The sequence below is a fragment of the Haliotis rubra genome, unplaced genomic scaffold (genome assembly GCF_003918875.1).
Source record: "Haliotis rubra isolate DU_JTF1 unplaced genomic scaffold, ASM391887v1 Scf1849, whole genome shotgun sequence".
In the NCBI taxonomy this organism is placed as follows: Eukaryota; Metazoa; Mollusca; class Gastropoda; order Lepetellida; family Haliotidae; genus Haliotis; species Haliotis rubra.
The window spans coordinates 80,292-97,134 of record NW_025765835.1 but is presented as its reverse complement, the minus strand read 5'-3'; the positions used below and the strand labels follow the sequence as shown (position 1 = coordinate 97,134).

The 16,843-nt window shown below is 41.6% G+C and overlaps 1 protein-coding gene and 1 pseudogene across 2 annotated transcripts; one reads left to right on the top strand and one right to left on the bottom strand.

The window, feature by feature from the left end:
- Window positions 1-304: 304 nt before the first annotated feature.
- LOC124273829 lies at window positions 305-1,497 on the bottom strand (annotated as a pseudogene).
- A 678-nt stretch (window positions 1,498-2,175) lies between these two features.
- Window positions 2,176-9,671, top strand: LOC124273833. 2 transcript variants are annotated; one of them, XM_046709145.1, is made up of 7 exons: window positions 2,176-2,360; window positions 4,578-4,770; window positions 5,566-5,756; window positions 6,236-6,350; window positions 7,601-7,773; window positions 8,117-8,242; window positions 8,798-9,671. In XM_046709145.1, exons 1-7 carry the CDS (start codon window positions 2,340-2,342, stop codon window positions 9,428-9,430), a joined length of 1,452 nt encoding a protein of 483 aa, XP_046565101.1. In that variant the 5' UTR covers window positions 2,176-2,339; the 3' UTR covers window positions 9,431-9,671. The 2 variants fall into 2 exon arrangements, with proteins under 2 accessions (XP_046565101.1, XP_046565100.1); XM_046709144.1 differs by having other exon boundaries at window positions 7,598-7,773.
- Window positions 9,672-16,843: the final 7,172 nt, after the last annotated feature.

Here is a 16,843-nt window from a genome sequence, read left to right as displayed (position 1 = left end):
ACCAACACAAATGGAATACATGACATGTGTCAGCCAGAATCAGCGCAGGTGGACCACCCAATCCCGATAGATCTTCTTACGACAAGCACCAATTACTAACCCGAAAATTCACGGGTAGCCTCTCAAAGAAGCAGAGCCTTGTTCAATAAAATTTTAAAAAGCTGGCATAATTACAGTCAGTTTCAAGGTTGGGCTAAACCTACAATAGAATGAGATGAATTTTGTCTTGGATTGATTCGCTGAAGCTGATATGAACATAGTATGTCTGGGAATCTCTCATTGGGGAAAATGCTCATCATCTGACCTGAACTCGAGAGTGCCGACTGTTGTGCTGGCCAGGAGAGGTGTAAACAGGAAGTGGTTTCTGGGACTGACAACAATGACATCATACAGCTTCTTGTTGATGTTCTTGAGCAGACTGTAACTGCCCCATCCTGTTCCCAACACCACCAGCTTCTGTCGACCACCCTGGGACGAGAGGGAAGCATTTCTCCCTCCATGGCACTGGACAAGACGTCTGCTCAAAATACTGTAACTTCTTGCACAAACAAGCATTTTTAAAAACTATACCACAAGTTCTACCCTCTGGACTGTGAACAGGGGAAATATATTCCTAATGGCAGCAGACCTTGCTACATATTACTTAATCTGTAAACACTACCACAGTGCTTACACAAAGTCACTCAGGTTTCTTTGAAACAAGTGTTACATGAAACATCTTGTCAAGTTCCATGAATGTCATGTTTGATGTAAATCAGCCAGCCTTATGAACCTGGAACAAAAATTTCATAACTTCATAACGATGATCTTTTTCGCCTGTATTATTTATGACTTTATCAAATTATACAATGTGACATGTCACATTTGTTTTCTCTTTGCAGTTCTGTTATGAGGCTTCACTTCCAACTGGCGGTTCTGCTTGTTTACTTTTCCGCTTATCTTCTGGTGCATGTGGGTTCTCTCCTTGTAAAAAGTCTTTCAGCAAGTTCACAGCATCATCTGCCATCACACCTGACACACAAACAAACTTGGGTCCAAGACTTGGAAGGTCATCCCTGCCACATTCAAGATGGAACCGCAGCCACCGAATCTCTCATTGGCACATCCTAACACAACCATTGGAACATTCATTTGTTTGAGAGCTCCTGCACATGATGCACGGCTCCACCGTCACATATAAACCAGCTCTGAAAACACCTCATCTGGTTTCTGATCATTAGCTTTACACCATTTAAACACTTCTTCAATGGCAACAATTTCTGCATGTCTGGTCGCATTCTTCGTCTCGTTGACTTCATTCCTGCCAGTAGCGATAACCTTGTCTTTATGCACCATGATGCAACCTACAGGAACTTCTCTATTTTGCAAAGCATTGTGGGCAAGTTCCATTGCTTTACCCATCCAAACTACATGTTCATCAGACGACATATCTATCTCTTGATCTTTAAAGTCTAACTTTGAAACAAAAATTGCACAATATTGAAACTTTGGTAACCGAATCACAGACTGATTGTACATGTTGTGAAAGTCATTCTGTGGATGAAAGCTCAAATTTGAATTTATGGTCTGGTTAATGTTTCAAGTCCTTTCTGGCGAATTCGTTCAAGTCCTTTTAATAATCTGTCCCGTAAGAATGTAGTGAACTTTGAAATCAGCTGAACTGAAGTGCTGCTTTTCACTTTTTATATGGAATTCTGTTCATAAATATTTCTCGATGAATCAATCGAAAACGGTGGAAAAAACGGTTAAAATCTCACAATGACACATAACAGATTTCATAATGATCTTAACATTATCATTTGAAGTGAAAACATGCCACCAAACGCTTTCTCAACATCGCCAATAGGATTCGCTTGTGTAGGCATGCAGTGATGGGAGCTAAACTATTGCTCGGCATTTCTCTCGCACTCATTTCAAACTGTTGCACACCTCAAAATATACTAGCATATGATTTGAGATTATATGTATCACTGTTCATGTTTCATAACTAATCCCTTTCCCCTGCTGACAAACTAACGCGATGACAAATTCGGGATTCATTGTTTACCTATTTGAGACTCTTGGCCGCGGAAGTGTCAACTTTTGTCTGTGCAGCGGTCTTCGTTATAAATCGACTGTTTCCGCCAATCCACGAACACGTCCGTAATAATGATTATCTTCACGGCGCAACCCGAAGTTAAAAAGCAGGCAGAAGACGTGACGTCATTGAAAGTACCACTGAACATTTCATGACGTTTACACAAAGGTGCACGGAGGGAAGAGCAAATTGCAACCCGTAAACAGTAGCGACAAATCAAATCAAAGCGAATGTGACAAGACAGACACTTCAGTGAAGCAAGATGAATCCACTGACATTCGTTGTAAGTTAGGTTTCACCAACAACGCTTTTGAAAATGATCAGCGCCATTTTGGTTGTAATATTTGTGAACTGTTAGTGTCAATGTTCGTAGCAGACGCTTTTTTCCCCACAAGTCTGTTTCATTATCTTGAGTTTTAATACTGAATTTTGAAACTTTAAATTTACGTTATCAACTGGTCGACTTTCATCGAACGGCAGGAGCATGCAAAATGTTAAGGGAACTAATTTTGTTTGCGTGTGACCGAAAATTATTCTTGACTTTGACCTGCTAGAAAATCCCATTCCAGGTTTCTGAATGGAAAATGAGATTGTTCGGCAAAAGTGTGAAAATTCGAAAATGGATGTCCGAGTGAATGACTTCATGATGATATATGTCACAATCAGCCATATTTCATTGAATAACAGATGCATAACATCCTGAGACTAGTCCAGTCTGATTCAAACAACAATCTGTAGCACAATGCTGATCAACTGTTTTTAGATGGATTTAGGGTCTCATTGCTGTCAATATTACAACAACAATTTCAAGTAATGAGAAAATGTTGAATTTCTGTTTTATAAATAGTGAGTGTGAGTGAGTTTAGTTTTACGCTGCACTCAGCAATATACCGGCTATATGGCAGCGTTCTGTAAATAATCTAGTCTGGACCAGACAATCCAGTGATCAACAGCATGAGCATCAATCTACGCAATTGGGATACGATGACATGTGTCAACCAAGTCAGCGAGTCTGACCACTTGATCGGTTACAGGCCTCTTACGACAAGCATGGGTTACTGAAGATAAATTCTAACCCTGGATCTTCACGGGTTTATTTTATAAATAAATTTGTTACTTTTAAACCTTTTTATCCTGTGAAAAGATTCTCAGACGATAAGGATATTGATTTGTAATGACATCATCAATGTTTGTCATAACCGGCGACTAAAGGAATCCTGTGGTGAGGAATGCTGACTTGGTTGACAAATGTCTGGTCCAGACTTGATTATTTACAGACCAAATAGCTGGAATATTGTTGAGTGTGGCGTTGAACAGCAAACAAACTAACTTTAGACCATATAGAAGAACATATCATTTCATCCGCAGCCTGAAGATCATTATTTATGTGGTGTGCACTAGTCATTATTTATGTGGTGTGCACTAGTCAGATAACTTCTATCAAACATCCTTTTTACAATTCTTTGTCATGGCTGCTGACATATTGTCTTTGAATCTGTTTCTAGCAAATGGGCGGTGGGGTAGCTCACTCGTCACACCAAGGGTCCGGGTTCGATTTCCCCAATTGGGTACAATGTGTGAAGCCCATTTCTGGTGTCCCCCGCCATGATATTGCTGGAATATTGCTAAAAGTGGCGTAAAACTAAACTCACTCACTCACTATTTCTAGCAAATATAGTGACCCTCCTTGTGAAGCATGTGGCCATCAATTTCTTTTCAGTCATGGACAGTTTATAAAGGATGTCATGTCAATACTTATTACATTATTTAAATGTCCAACCAATATATCATGTGTGATGATATGGGTTAGAATTGTCATTAGCAGCCTGTGCTTGTTGTAAAAGGCAACTGAAGGGATCGGGTGGTCAGACTTGCTAACTTGTTAGATGCTTGTCATTGATTGATGTTTGTGATGTCAATCACAAGATTGTCTGCTCCATACTTGATTATTTACAGACAGGTGAGGTGAGGTGAAATTGGGTGTAATGTCGTGCTTGAGAATATTTCGCTCATATGACGACGTGCATGCATGTGTAGGTGTATGTACGGCTGCTTGTACTAGCCCAGACTTAAGCTGGTTTTATAGTGCTAGCCCACTGAGATACCATGCTGCAGTGAAGCATGAATACCCCACTCAGACACATTATACTGACTCCGAGCCGACCAGTCCTTGTTGTACCCATTAATGCCGAACGCCAAGCAGGGACCAACAAGTACCATATTTTAACGTCTTTTGGTATGATGCGGTCGGGGGATCAAACCCGCGACCTTCCGCTCTCCGGGCAGACGCTCTAACCACTACACGACGGAGGCGGTCTATTTACAGACAGCCATCATATAGCATGAACATTGCTGAGAGCTAAAGTGTATCCGGTTATTGTGTATTTTTTTGCTTTTGAGGAATGATGGCGTAGGTGTATGATAGTAGCTTGTTTTCATTTATGACGCTTTGAAATTGAACATGAATTATGTTTTCTAAATGCTTGACTTTCATATTTAGACACACCCAAGTGTTCGGATCAAGGGCACTGAAAACAACTACTCTCCAAGTGTCTGTCAAGATACATCATGTACCAACAAGACCCCACACATGCACTGTCCTTTCTGTGTGAAGTCAGACTCATACCAAGACCCAGTAATACTGAAGGCTCACTACAGAGTCAAGCATGTTGACAAAGGCATTGAATTTGCTGGTAGGTACATTTCTCTTCACAAACCACAGAATGGCAGCTGCTAGTTTTATCATCTCACTTTATGTCTGTATACGTGTTACTGTTGTGAGACAGCATGTCTTTTCACTAGGGCTAGCTATCGATATAGAATATAGAGACTGATAATATTGATCAGTTATAGTTAAGTATCGGTGAAGTAACTTTGAGCAAAAAAGCCAAAAATATCTGAAAGAAATCAACATATTTCACATCACATATGTAATAACATATTTAGGTTTTGATTACTAACTAAAACACCAATGTGGTTAGCATCAAAGACCTGCATAATCGATAGCTTTCTTCTCACATCAAGTTGCCATGCCAGGATATAACTGAAATACTGGTCAAATGGAGGAACCCCAATTCACTCTAAAAACTGACTAACAACTGAATTTCATTTCATTTGTGAAGGGTTGTGAGAATAGCCTTTGTTACCATGTAAATAGGGTTGATTTAATATTATAATTCATCATGAAAATGAAAGCATTTGGCGAAAGGTAAGGTAGGTTCAAATGGCATAAGATACTAGTTACTGCATGACCCAACCACAGGACTCCCTAACATTGGCACACTGCTAACCGAATTGTCCTCTGTTCATCAATGTTTACTGAATGTCTGAAAATGGACATTGTACAAGTTTGTTTAGTTTAAATTTCTTTACTCACTATTTAGCATTATCACATATGATCATGAGAACGTATCACCTATTTCTGTAAACCCTCATGTAAATGTCATCGGTTTTCGCAGCACCAACGTCAGACTCATTATAATTTCCAGGTTTGAAAGTGTTGCGATGTTGTGACCACTGTGATATTGTTGGTGTAATAAAGGGAGAGAAGAAGTTCAAAGGAGCTCACTGGCATTGCTACAAGTGTCGGAATGGCTTCAACAGACGGGATGAGGCTATCAAACATTACAAGACACACTTCAGAAATCCTCAAACGACCTTCCAAATACAGATTGCTCAAGTGAGTCATCCCTTTAGATAGCATATAATGAATCATCCAAGAAGATGTTAACAGCCTGGCGACAAAGACAAAACAGCTAAGGCAATTTATTACAAAACAACTGTACAGCTACAATGATTATAACAATCAATGAATGTAACAATGAATTACAGATTAGTTTTGATATTGGCCTAATGAGAAGCTGGCGAATTGTTGGTCCATTTGTTTACATTCATCTTAAGAAGCCTAATTAATGGAACATGCATCTGAAGTTTTTGATGGATAATACGGACAATTTAAAGAATAAATGGCCACGACACAAATGCCCTCGTTCTGACTGAAAAAGCTTTAACTTGATTTAAAATACCTTGAACACTTGTTGAGGTTTGCTCAGCTAAGTTAATGTAAGAAGTAAGGATATCCCCCAAATTCTGTATCTTGTATCTTTTCTAATAAGTATCTTGCCATTGTTTTCTATAAGGTTGTTTGATGTGTTTCAGGAGGTGAATCAGTGTAGCAGCAGTGCTTCTGACCCCACACACAGTATTTGTTCTGACCAGGACATCATACACCCTGCCCTCACACAGGCTGCCTGTCTTGCCACTACAGACCACAGTAAGTGAACCTGAGTCAACATCTCACCATCACCCCTGTTAACCATGGCTAAAAACTTGCCTAATAGTGGCCACAAAGCCGTTAAGCATTCCAAAGGAAGCCAAGACTTGCCTTTACATTTCATGTATTATTCCTTATCCTGACTCATGATTATTTGCTTTCTCATCCTCTCTTCCGAACGGTCAAGTGGAAACTTGAATCCTTTCAATTCCTTTCTGTCGACACAGGGGCTTGTAATGTTAAAAACTGCCATCAAGGTATGTACTGTCACTGTCGGGGTCTTAGCACTATATAAAAGGAAAGGGATGTAACGAGGTCAACACACCAAGTTCGTTTCAGGGCGAATTCTACGATGCTCACTGTATTTATCCCATTTAAAGTATGCACACATTTCAAGCCAATAGATTTATCTACAAAATAAGACATAGAGCACAAACATCGAAGCAGTACTTTGGGAGCTATGGTCTTCGGAAGCTCAAAAAAATCATGATTTCTCGATTCCAAGCCGAAATCCCTGCTCAGAATTTGTAGCGGTAACTTGCCCATTTTCTTGTTTATTTCACAGTATACACAAACGACATGCACCAAAACATGTTGAACTGATGGCACCTCTCAGCGAACTAGTCGCCATTCTTTCGGAGACACTTACACCACACTATCATAATGAGTTTACGTACATTTATTCATCGCAAACAGAATTGTGTCGTGCCCGTTCGCCATTGACAACCTTGGCCTTAACCTGCCCCGCACTAAAAAGAGCAAGGGAGCTCATTGGCTATAAATAAAATATGTCCCATCAGATCGCTGACTCTTTTTAGTGCGGGGCATGTGAATTTAATTCAGTGGCCCCATCTGCAATGTGTTTGTAAGTACATAAGTATATAGTTTATCATATGCTTATGAATATTGTAATGCTACAAACACTTTGTGGATCTGGCCCCGACTTGCCTACTCTTAGATTGCCAGTCAATGTCAGCTGTAATTGGCTGCAGACAAATTTCAAATTTAGGACACCTTTGTCTGTTTTGATAAAGTCTTCAAAACAGTTGCTGAACAAATGAAAATATAGCTTCAGGGGTTAGTGTAGGTTTACTGAAAAGTGTTGTTTCTAAGCGCTGCCTGTTCTTCGAATTATTTAACATGATGTATTCTAAGAGTAAGATGTTTAAAAAATATCCCAAGAATTTAAGTACGCTACAGAACCTACTGCTGCATCTACTTTTTAAGAAGAGCAAATTTCTTTTCAGCAGTATTGACAAGTAATGGTGTGTGTAAGACCTCTGAAGGGACTGTCCAAGTGTCCATAGCTGCCAACGAGACAATAAATACTGGCGATGGTCAGACAATCATGATCATATCTGAAGAACAGCTGGAGGCAGCTCAGATAGAAAACACCTTTGGGACACAGATAATATCAGCAGAGGTACACACTGAGAGTAATATAATACATGATTTCATGTGAAGTAAAGTTATAAAATGCATGAAATTCTTTAAAGTCACTGCAATGTACTTGTCGTTGTTACTGGAGAGGTTGTGCTAATGTATTGATAAATGTGAGATTTGTATTGACAATTGCGAAACACACTGAATACGATTTCTTTTAGACTTAACGCATCATAGATTTATTAGCTGTGAAAGCTCAGTTCTTTGTCTTAATTCAAGTGACTTGTATTTCTGAATATTCCACCATAAGCAGATCCATTGAGAAATGAAAACATGCTTATTGTAAAGGAATTATTGATCATCTAAGTTAACATTTATTTCAGGATGTAAGTTACCTTGATCCGAAACAGTCACTTGAGAGGAAGTATGAGTCCGCAGAAATCCGTTGTCAAAGACTTGAGGAAGAGAAAGCGCAGCTTAAGGCTGAACTCGACCAGAACAGAACACAAGTAAGTGATGAAATGTGAATGTAAATAATTGAATCTGGACTAGATAATCAGTGATTGATATTATGAGTAACTCTCCATACCATCAGGGGTGGTGGGGTAGCCTAGTGGTTAAAGCGTTGGCTCGTCACGCCGAAGACCCGGGTTTGATTCCCCACATGGGCACAATGTGTGAAGCCTATTTCTGGTGTCCCCCGCCATGATATTGCTGAGTACTGCTTAAAGCGGCGTAAAACTAAACTCAGTCAGTCAGTCCATACCATCAGGATACACTGAATTTATTGTCAAGCAAATGAGTCTGACGCCTTGGTCCATTAAATCCTCTCATACAAGATGCATTTTTTTCTCATCCGGAATGCTCACAGCATTACTGGGCATTTTAAATGATTAACTGATGGAGTAAATTGTGTATTTGACATCAGTCTTGAAAACATTAGTGTTGTCAAGATAAACTGTCAGGATTGACAACACGATGAGAAGGGAACTATTGTTATGATGAATTGATGCCCAGTTTAGCATAGTCTTCCATGTGCTGTAGAATGTCTTCTGCTATTGTAGATCCAGGCACAGGCTGAGGAGATAAACTTGTACAAACGGAGAGAGCAGGAGCTTCTCAACCAGCTGCAGCTGACTGAACAGATCAATATGCAGGATATGCTGACTTCTCTGCAGCAGCAGCACAAGGACCTGCTCAGTGCCCAGTTGGCGTCCCTCAGACAGGCCTTCCTCACACGACTACCTCATGAGCTGGTAGTCAGCTCCAACGTAGTCCACATTTCGCCCGACTCTTACGAAATCCACATCAATGATGAGACGGAGAAGGCAGAAGAGACTCATGTTGTGGGTGATGGGCAGCATGTAGTTCACATCAAACAGGAATGTGCTGCCAAGGACAAGAGTGGCAGTGAGAATGGTGTTGGGGCAGCAGGTCCTAACATCCACTCTACTGCAGAGCTTGTGTCCCCTTGTCTTGTCATGTGTGTGGAGGATGAGTCGGGTCAGCAGAACACGGACAGCATCACTGACCAGAACTCCCTAGTCATAGACCATACTCAGATGGACCAGGATGCAGCCAACTCGGCCGCTGCCTTAATAACAAACGGACAAACTGAAGTGGCCAGATCTCAGATAGAGATTACAGAAGTATTAGAAGAATCGGAACCAGCTAAGAAAAGACTTAGATCCACGTGATGCAAGAAGTCATATCTCAAATCTACCTCTGGTCAAATGTGTCTAAAGCATTTGATAACTAATGCGCATTTTGTGGGCAACTGTTTAACCCAAGGTTAACATCATGGCATGGACTTAATACAGTTACTACCCTAGTCAAATAATTTAGATATGTTTTCCAGAGGCCCATTTCTTCCCTTGATAGTGTTAGATACACAGTGGAATAATCAATGATATGAATAAAGTAGCTGGTTTACTGTGACTGGCTTGTTCATGCTTTATCACTCATTTTAATATGTCAGTAAATTTTGTTACTAACAGAAAGTTGTGTTTTTATCACTATCCACCTGCTGGTGTCTTTTCAGTCTAAGGAAATGTTGAAGGCAGAAGTCACTTCTATCCTCTTTCATCTGTCTATTGACAGTTGTCCCTATGTGAGGAGCAGATGTAATGAGTAAACTCAAACAATACACAAGTTCTCATTGCTCCACCTTCATGCTAGGTAAAATTCTAAAGTGTTGTCACTCATGGTGGAAGAACTTGTCTCGCTGTCAGTGTACCATGTGTTGGGTGATGTAAGTTAGACTAGTACAAACAGCCTTGCAGTTATTCCAATGTTTCATTAAGCCATATTTCACCCTAACACATCATAGAGAATACAGGATCTTCAAACTGTAAAATATAGTGCCAGTTGTCGAAATTGATCTAAACTGTTTGATAAACATATTTGTTGAAAAAAATAGTTGATTTCCCCTACTACAAACTTTGTGAGGTGAGGTGAGGTGAAATTGGGTTTAACGTTGTGCTTGAGAATATTTCGCTCATATGACAACGTGCATGCCTGTGTGCGTGTGTATGTGCGGCTGCTTGTACTAGCCCAGACTTAAGCTGGTTTTATAGTGCTAGCTCACTGAGATACCATGCCGCAGTGAAGCATGAATACCCCACTCAGACACATTATACTGACTTCGAGCCGACCAGTCCTTGATGTACCCATTAATGCCGAGCGTCAGGCAGGGACCAACAAGTACCATATTTTAACGTCTTTTGGTATGACGCGGTCGGGGATCGAACCCACGACCTTCCGCTCTCCGGGCGGAACAAACTTTGTGCCATGTGCAGACAGTGTATAACAAGTTAGGACTGTTCTAGTGTAGTTTGTCAGTTGACTGTGTTACATACAGACACCACCAATGTACCACTGTTTAAAGTAGTTTGTCAGTAGAATGTGTAATGTGCCGACACAATCTGTGAAACAAGTAAACACAGCTAGAGAGCAGGGTTCCGAGCCACAAAGTGTTTGTAATGTTACGATCTGTAGTAACTCCATAGATTATCATATGCTTACAAATGTCGTAGCGCTATGAACATTTATGACTCAGATTGTAAGCTTTAGTGTAAAGAGCAAACACTGTAAAATGGAAATATGTACTGAGCGAAAGTCATCGCTTTATTTGTTGTTTTTAGCCAAGGGCAATATAGCTACATTGTGTGTAAATAATCGAGTGTGATCCATATAATCCAGTGATTGACATCATGAGCACCGATTTTCACAATTTGAATAGTATCATGCATTCACCAAAACATCAAGCCTGACCACTCAATGTAGACTGTAAGGACCAGTCACAAGTAGTTAATGAGGAGTCGTTGTTGAGTGAGTGAGTATGGTTGTACCCCGCTTTTGGCAATATTCCATCAATATCATTGTGGGGGGACACCAGAATGTTGAGTAGAATTAGTGAGGGAGTTTAGTTTTAAGCTGCCTTTAGCAATATTCCAGCAATATCACGACGGGGACACCAGAAATGGGCTTCACACATTGTACCTATGTGGGGAATCGAACCGGGTCTTCCGTGTGACAAGTGAATGCTTTAACCACAAGGTTACTCCACCACCTGTTTGAGTAGAATTCAAAGTAGATCAGTTAATATGCATACACATTCAGTGAGTGAGTTTAGTTTTATGCAATAGTTTTTTAACAATATTCCAACTATATGTCAGCGGTCTGTAAATAATCAAGTCTGGACCAGACAATCCAGTGATCAATAGCATGAACATCAATCTGTACACACTTGGGATAGATGATGGCATGTGTCAACCAATAGATGGCATGCAACCATGGCCTGACAACCCGCTAGTCGACTCACGATAAGCATTGGTTCCTGAAGAGTGAGTGAGCGAATATAGTTTTACGCTTTTAGCAATATTCCAACAACATCACAGACGCCTGAAATGGGCTTCACACATTGTACCCATGTGGGAATCGAACCTGGGCCTTCGGCGTGACAAGCAAACGCTTTAACCACTAGGCCACCGCCACCGTCCCTGGGTTATTGAAGATCAATTCTAATTAAATGTATTGATTAAAAAATATTTCAGGGCTTTCATGTTTTGATGGCCTGACTAAGGGGAACGATTGGCAGGGTCTGAGTTACTTCCATTTGATGTACAAGAGTTGCTGCCCTTGTGAATGCCAGGAACCTATGGTTGTGTGTTGGAGTATGTTTCAAGGTTTGTCAGCACCATACCGTAACTTGTAGGTTTTACTGGTCCTGCATTAAGCTGACCCACAGTGATATAACTGGAATGCTGTTTAAAGCAGTGTTAAACACACCTCACTCACTCAAAATGTTTTGTATACGTCAACCGAAGACCCGGGTTCGAATCCCCACACAATGTGAAGCCCATTTCTGGTGTCCCCCCCGTGATGTTGCTGGAATATTGCTAAAAGCAGCGTAAAACCAAACTCAGTCAGTCAGTCAGTATACCTCAACGAATCCTTAAAAGTATCACCATGTACCACTGCTGTATTCCCACGTGGGTACAATGTGTGAAGCCCATCTCCCCCTCTTCCCTCCCCCTCCTTCATATTGCTGGAATATTGCTAAAAGCAGCGTAAAACCAAATACTCACTCACTCACTCCACTACTCAATTCATACATTCCACACAAACAGACCTTGTTTCATCATGAACGTTTTATTGACATCTATTTTACACAGATATACACTTCTTTGAATTTGCCTCGTTTCGGACGTCACACGCAAGCTATGTCAGTCATCTGTGTCCTGCCTTCCTGGTAGCAAAGCTTGAACTTTTTATGTTTCAACAACAGTTCTTGAAGACAAAATTTCTTATTGCATTTCGAACAGGTATAGTTCCTTGCCTCATGACGCCGAACGGTCTTCCTGGACAGATTATCGCGACCACACAGAGAACAGGTATAGGTCAACTGTTGAGAGTTCGGGCGGGGTTTGTGGAGAGACAACTCAGACTTTGTGGAGGTAGTGTATGTTTCTTGGCAGGCACCATAGACAGGGTCGATTACCATTTCTTCAGAAACAGACTCCTCGCTGTCAAATGCTTCAACCAAGGCCCTGAAATCTGAAAGTGTACTTCCAGATGCTGAAGTTGTAACAGCGGTGGTCGCTTCCTCAGCGTTATTGAAGAATCCGAAACTCTGCAGTTCATATGGCTGATGAACGGAGTCGCACCTTTTAGAATCATCCTGTAAAGAAGAAAATCGTTGGTCTGGGAGTTGGGTATCCTTGCCTGACGAGTGCACTGAGTTAATCGCTTCGTGGTCCTCGCGTAAAGGATGCCACAATTTTGCTTTTTTGGTTTGGAGTGATGGTGAGTTGGTTGATTCTGTGGTATGTTGAAGGAAAGTTGGGTTTGTTCTGTGTGACGAACAATATCCCGACTTGCGTGTCTGAGGATGAAACCCCGACATTGTCGGTGAAGGAGAGAGTCAGTATCTAATATGTACCTCCGTCTGTTCAAAATACGTCTGATGTGTTTAGCATTGTGACTTAATCTTGCTTTTCAGGACCTGTTTCGACTTGGTCACTTGATGGTCCACTGTCCTGTACTGACTCGTCTTCCAAACTTAATACCCCACAAGAATCAGCAACAAAATACATTCCTCGAGATAATTCAGCACTATCACTGTCTCCATACACAAGTTCGACTCTTTTCTCACAACCATAACTATTTTCATCGCCAATGGGCCTTTCCTGCTGTTGACTTTCTGTAACTGTTCCTCCAGAAACACTTCTAAATATGTGATTGGCCTTGACCTTCAGGGTGTCTACAGCGTCAGCACCACAAGGACGTTTGACATCAAGAGGTTGGTGCCAGGCTGGAGTAGTCTGCTCATGTCTCGCATCACCAGCTTCCTCACCCGCGTCAGACCGGGAACCAAACCGACGGTTATTTAGATATTCCAAATTCATCTTCTCCGAGTGTCCAGTCACTTCTGCAGCCATGTCGTCGACCAACGACTTCAGCGCACTGCCTCGATTTGGAACCATCTTCTCGCAACATCGAGATAGAGAGTGCAGAGGATGTTCAAATCCTGAGTGTGATTTAAGCCCTCCTTTCTGAGGAACATACCAGCTTAGAGTATTCTGTGTTGGGTAATAGACACCGCTACCATCAGAAACATCTTTGGCTGCTAGCTTTTCATGTGTCGAATTACCCACGTCATGGTACAGCATTACCTTTTGTTTCTTATATGACTGTCTTCCAGTAACAGATGCGTCACCTAGTTGAGTATCTATTGTAGTTGTTCTGAATAAGCTTACTTCGCCTGGATAGGAAACTTGTCCATAATGTGTTGATATTGAGGGTACCATGTCACTGTTACCATGACTACTTCGTGATGGCCTTACTTCCTGTCCTGCGCGGTAGTCCATACAGGAGAAGCTTCCGCCATTAGAAGGGTTCGAACGTGATGGTGATGTTGTGATGTTTCTGGATCGTTTTCTTCCACTACTAGAAATATGTTCTGGGTCCTGATGATTTAGTCGACATACGTCAGCTGTGTCGCTCAGTGAAGGTTGATGAGCTCCAGCTGCCGGTATAACAACATCATCGTGGAAGTTGCAAGTAATGACGTAATCGTCACCCCCAACTGCGTCACGTACAGCTGGCGGCTGGGTGGGTGTATCTGCTGCTCCCTCGGCAGCCTCAACGACAACGGCGGCTGGATCTACGGCTTTTCTTTCCCGCCGCCTCTGCGGTGATCTGTCACTGTCCGCCAGATAGCAAGACAGAAGAACTTCAATGTCAGATTCTATTGGCATGGCTGGGAGCTAGGTGTTCCGCTCTGGACAAGTTTAGTGGTATTAGACCTCTGTTGCGGCAACGGTGCATCAACTGGAAGTAAAGAAACAAAACAGTGAGTGAGTGTGTACGTAAGTGAGTGAATGAGTGATTTGGAGTAAACTCCGCTTCGAACGGTATTACAGCTGTATCACGGCGTGTCTGACTGTCACAGGGGCGGATACCACAGGCCCTCGCGTCTTTGCGAGGATTAAAGATTTTGAAAAAATATAAAAAATTTGAGATGACCCCCGACTGGAAATGCTTCACAGTACAATACACTATGTCTCCTTGTCGTAATTTATTGTACTGTGAAGTATTTCGAGTCGGGGGTCATCTCAAATTATATAGATATATTTTCAAAATCTTTTATCCTCGCAAAGACACGAGGGCCTGTGGCGGATACAACATTTTGAGAAAGGGGATGGGGGTTGCACACTCTTGGGGAACGGGGGTGCACGCTTCATGTCGACCATTTCCAATGGTTATATATAAACTTTCAGGACAGGGGGAGGGGGGGCGGGGGGCACACCCCTCCCCCTACCCCTTGGATTCTGAATCCGCCTATGTGTCAGTTTATACTTTGTGTCCCATAGACACAGAAACAAATACACCCAATAAGGACCATACAAATCCAGAATATGTGGCATCTCCAGATTACCAAAATGGGCTTCATATTTTATATATAAGGAACTGTTTTTGATATATGTTCATTATAGAGACATGATGTTAGTCTAGTCAGCTTACTGGCTGGTTGGTTGGTTGGTTGGTTGGTTGACGCCGCACCCACCAATATCCCAGCTACATGGAAGTCACGAAGGCCTGGCATCGATTCCGTTTATTGGTACAATGTGTGAATGGACCATTACATTATTTAGACACGTGGTTATGGTTTGTGTGTTACACATATACATTAGACTAACAACAAGTCTACGGGTCTCTGAAATGAACATATTTTTCAGAGAAAAAAGTTCACAGTAAAAATAATAAAATGTAATGGAAAGGAGCCCTGAGACTTTCTTCATTTTCAGAGACTAAACTAATCTCCAGAAGGATAATTCCTTGGAATTTCACAACATGTACAAAGGTTCTTATCTCCCATTACTGCTGAAATTGTGTGTGACAGGAATATTTATTGCCCCCAACACCTCCCCGTCCTACTGTCAGCGGTGCGGACCGTTTTGGGGTAATGAGTATCAAGTGTCGCCAAATCTATTTTGAGAGCAAGCAGTGATACCAGCTAAGGGTAGCATCTATTGATATTCCTGTGGCTGGACAACTGGATCTCACAAAAAAATTCCAAAGTTACCTATATTCTCCAAAATCCAAAGGCTCGGTCTGCACTATATGTGGAAGTTTAATTGATGTCGCTTATATATAATATACTATCAGATCCCTATGACAATGTCTTTTAAAAGCGAATGGATAAAGTCACTATGTCTACATCGTTGAGGTGCACTGCTGAGCCTAATGATTTATATTTCTCTGTTTGTTTCTTCATCATGGTAATCAAGGGTGACAAAACAATGACAGTAGCATGGCTTGTATTTTCTACTGCCTTGTATAAATAGGGAGAATTTCGAATGTCAGTGATTTTCCACTCCTGGTTGGAGAACAAAACAACACATCTTCACCACTTAAGTACCTTTCAATCATTGTATTCTGATCTGGACTTGCCCGATTTTCTATACTTGCGTGGGCTTTCTTGGATATATTTGCTTCAGGGTCTGTATGACAGACTACACATACATCAACATCGAATGCAACGTGAATGAGTGAGTGAGTTGGGTTTTACGCCGCACTCAGCAATATTCCAGCTGTATGGCGGCGGTCTGTAGATAATCCAGTCTGGACCAGACAATCCAGTGATCAACAGCACGAGCATCGATCTACGCAATTGTGAACCGATGAGATGTGTCAACCAAGTCAGCGAGCCTGACCACCCAATCCCGTTAGTCGCCTCTTACAACAAGCATGGGTTACTGAAGATCAATTCTAACCCGGATCTTCACGGGCCTAATACTACATTGGAGAATCGCCACTACTACAGCTCTCACATGGGTATCACATGTATGATCATATCTCTGTCACGATAAATACCCCGAACTCAATTCTGGAGGGGAAAAAGTCCAGATAAAGTCTGGAATGATTTGATAAGTCCGATTTCCTGGGCAGTATTTGAAATGGGACTCCATTTGGCACCATCCATCCTCCATCAAATCCCCTCTAGAACAGCCCTTGGGCCTTGATTTTCGAAGCTCTCTGCGCTAAGATAGTTGTAAGTTAATGTTAATGTATGGCACTTACGACTATCTTAGTGCTAAGAGAGC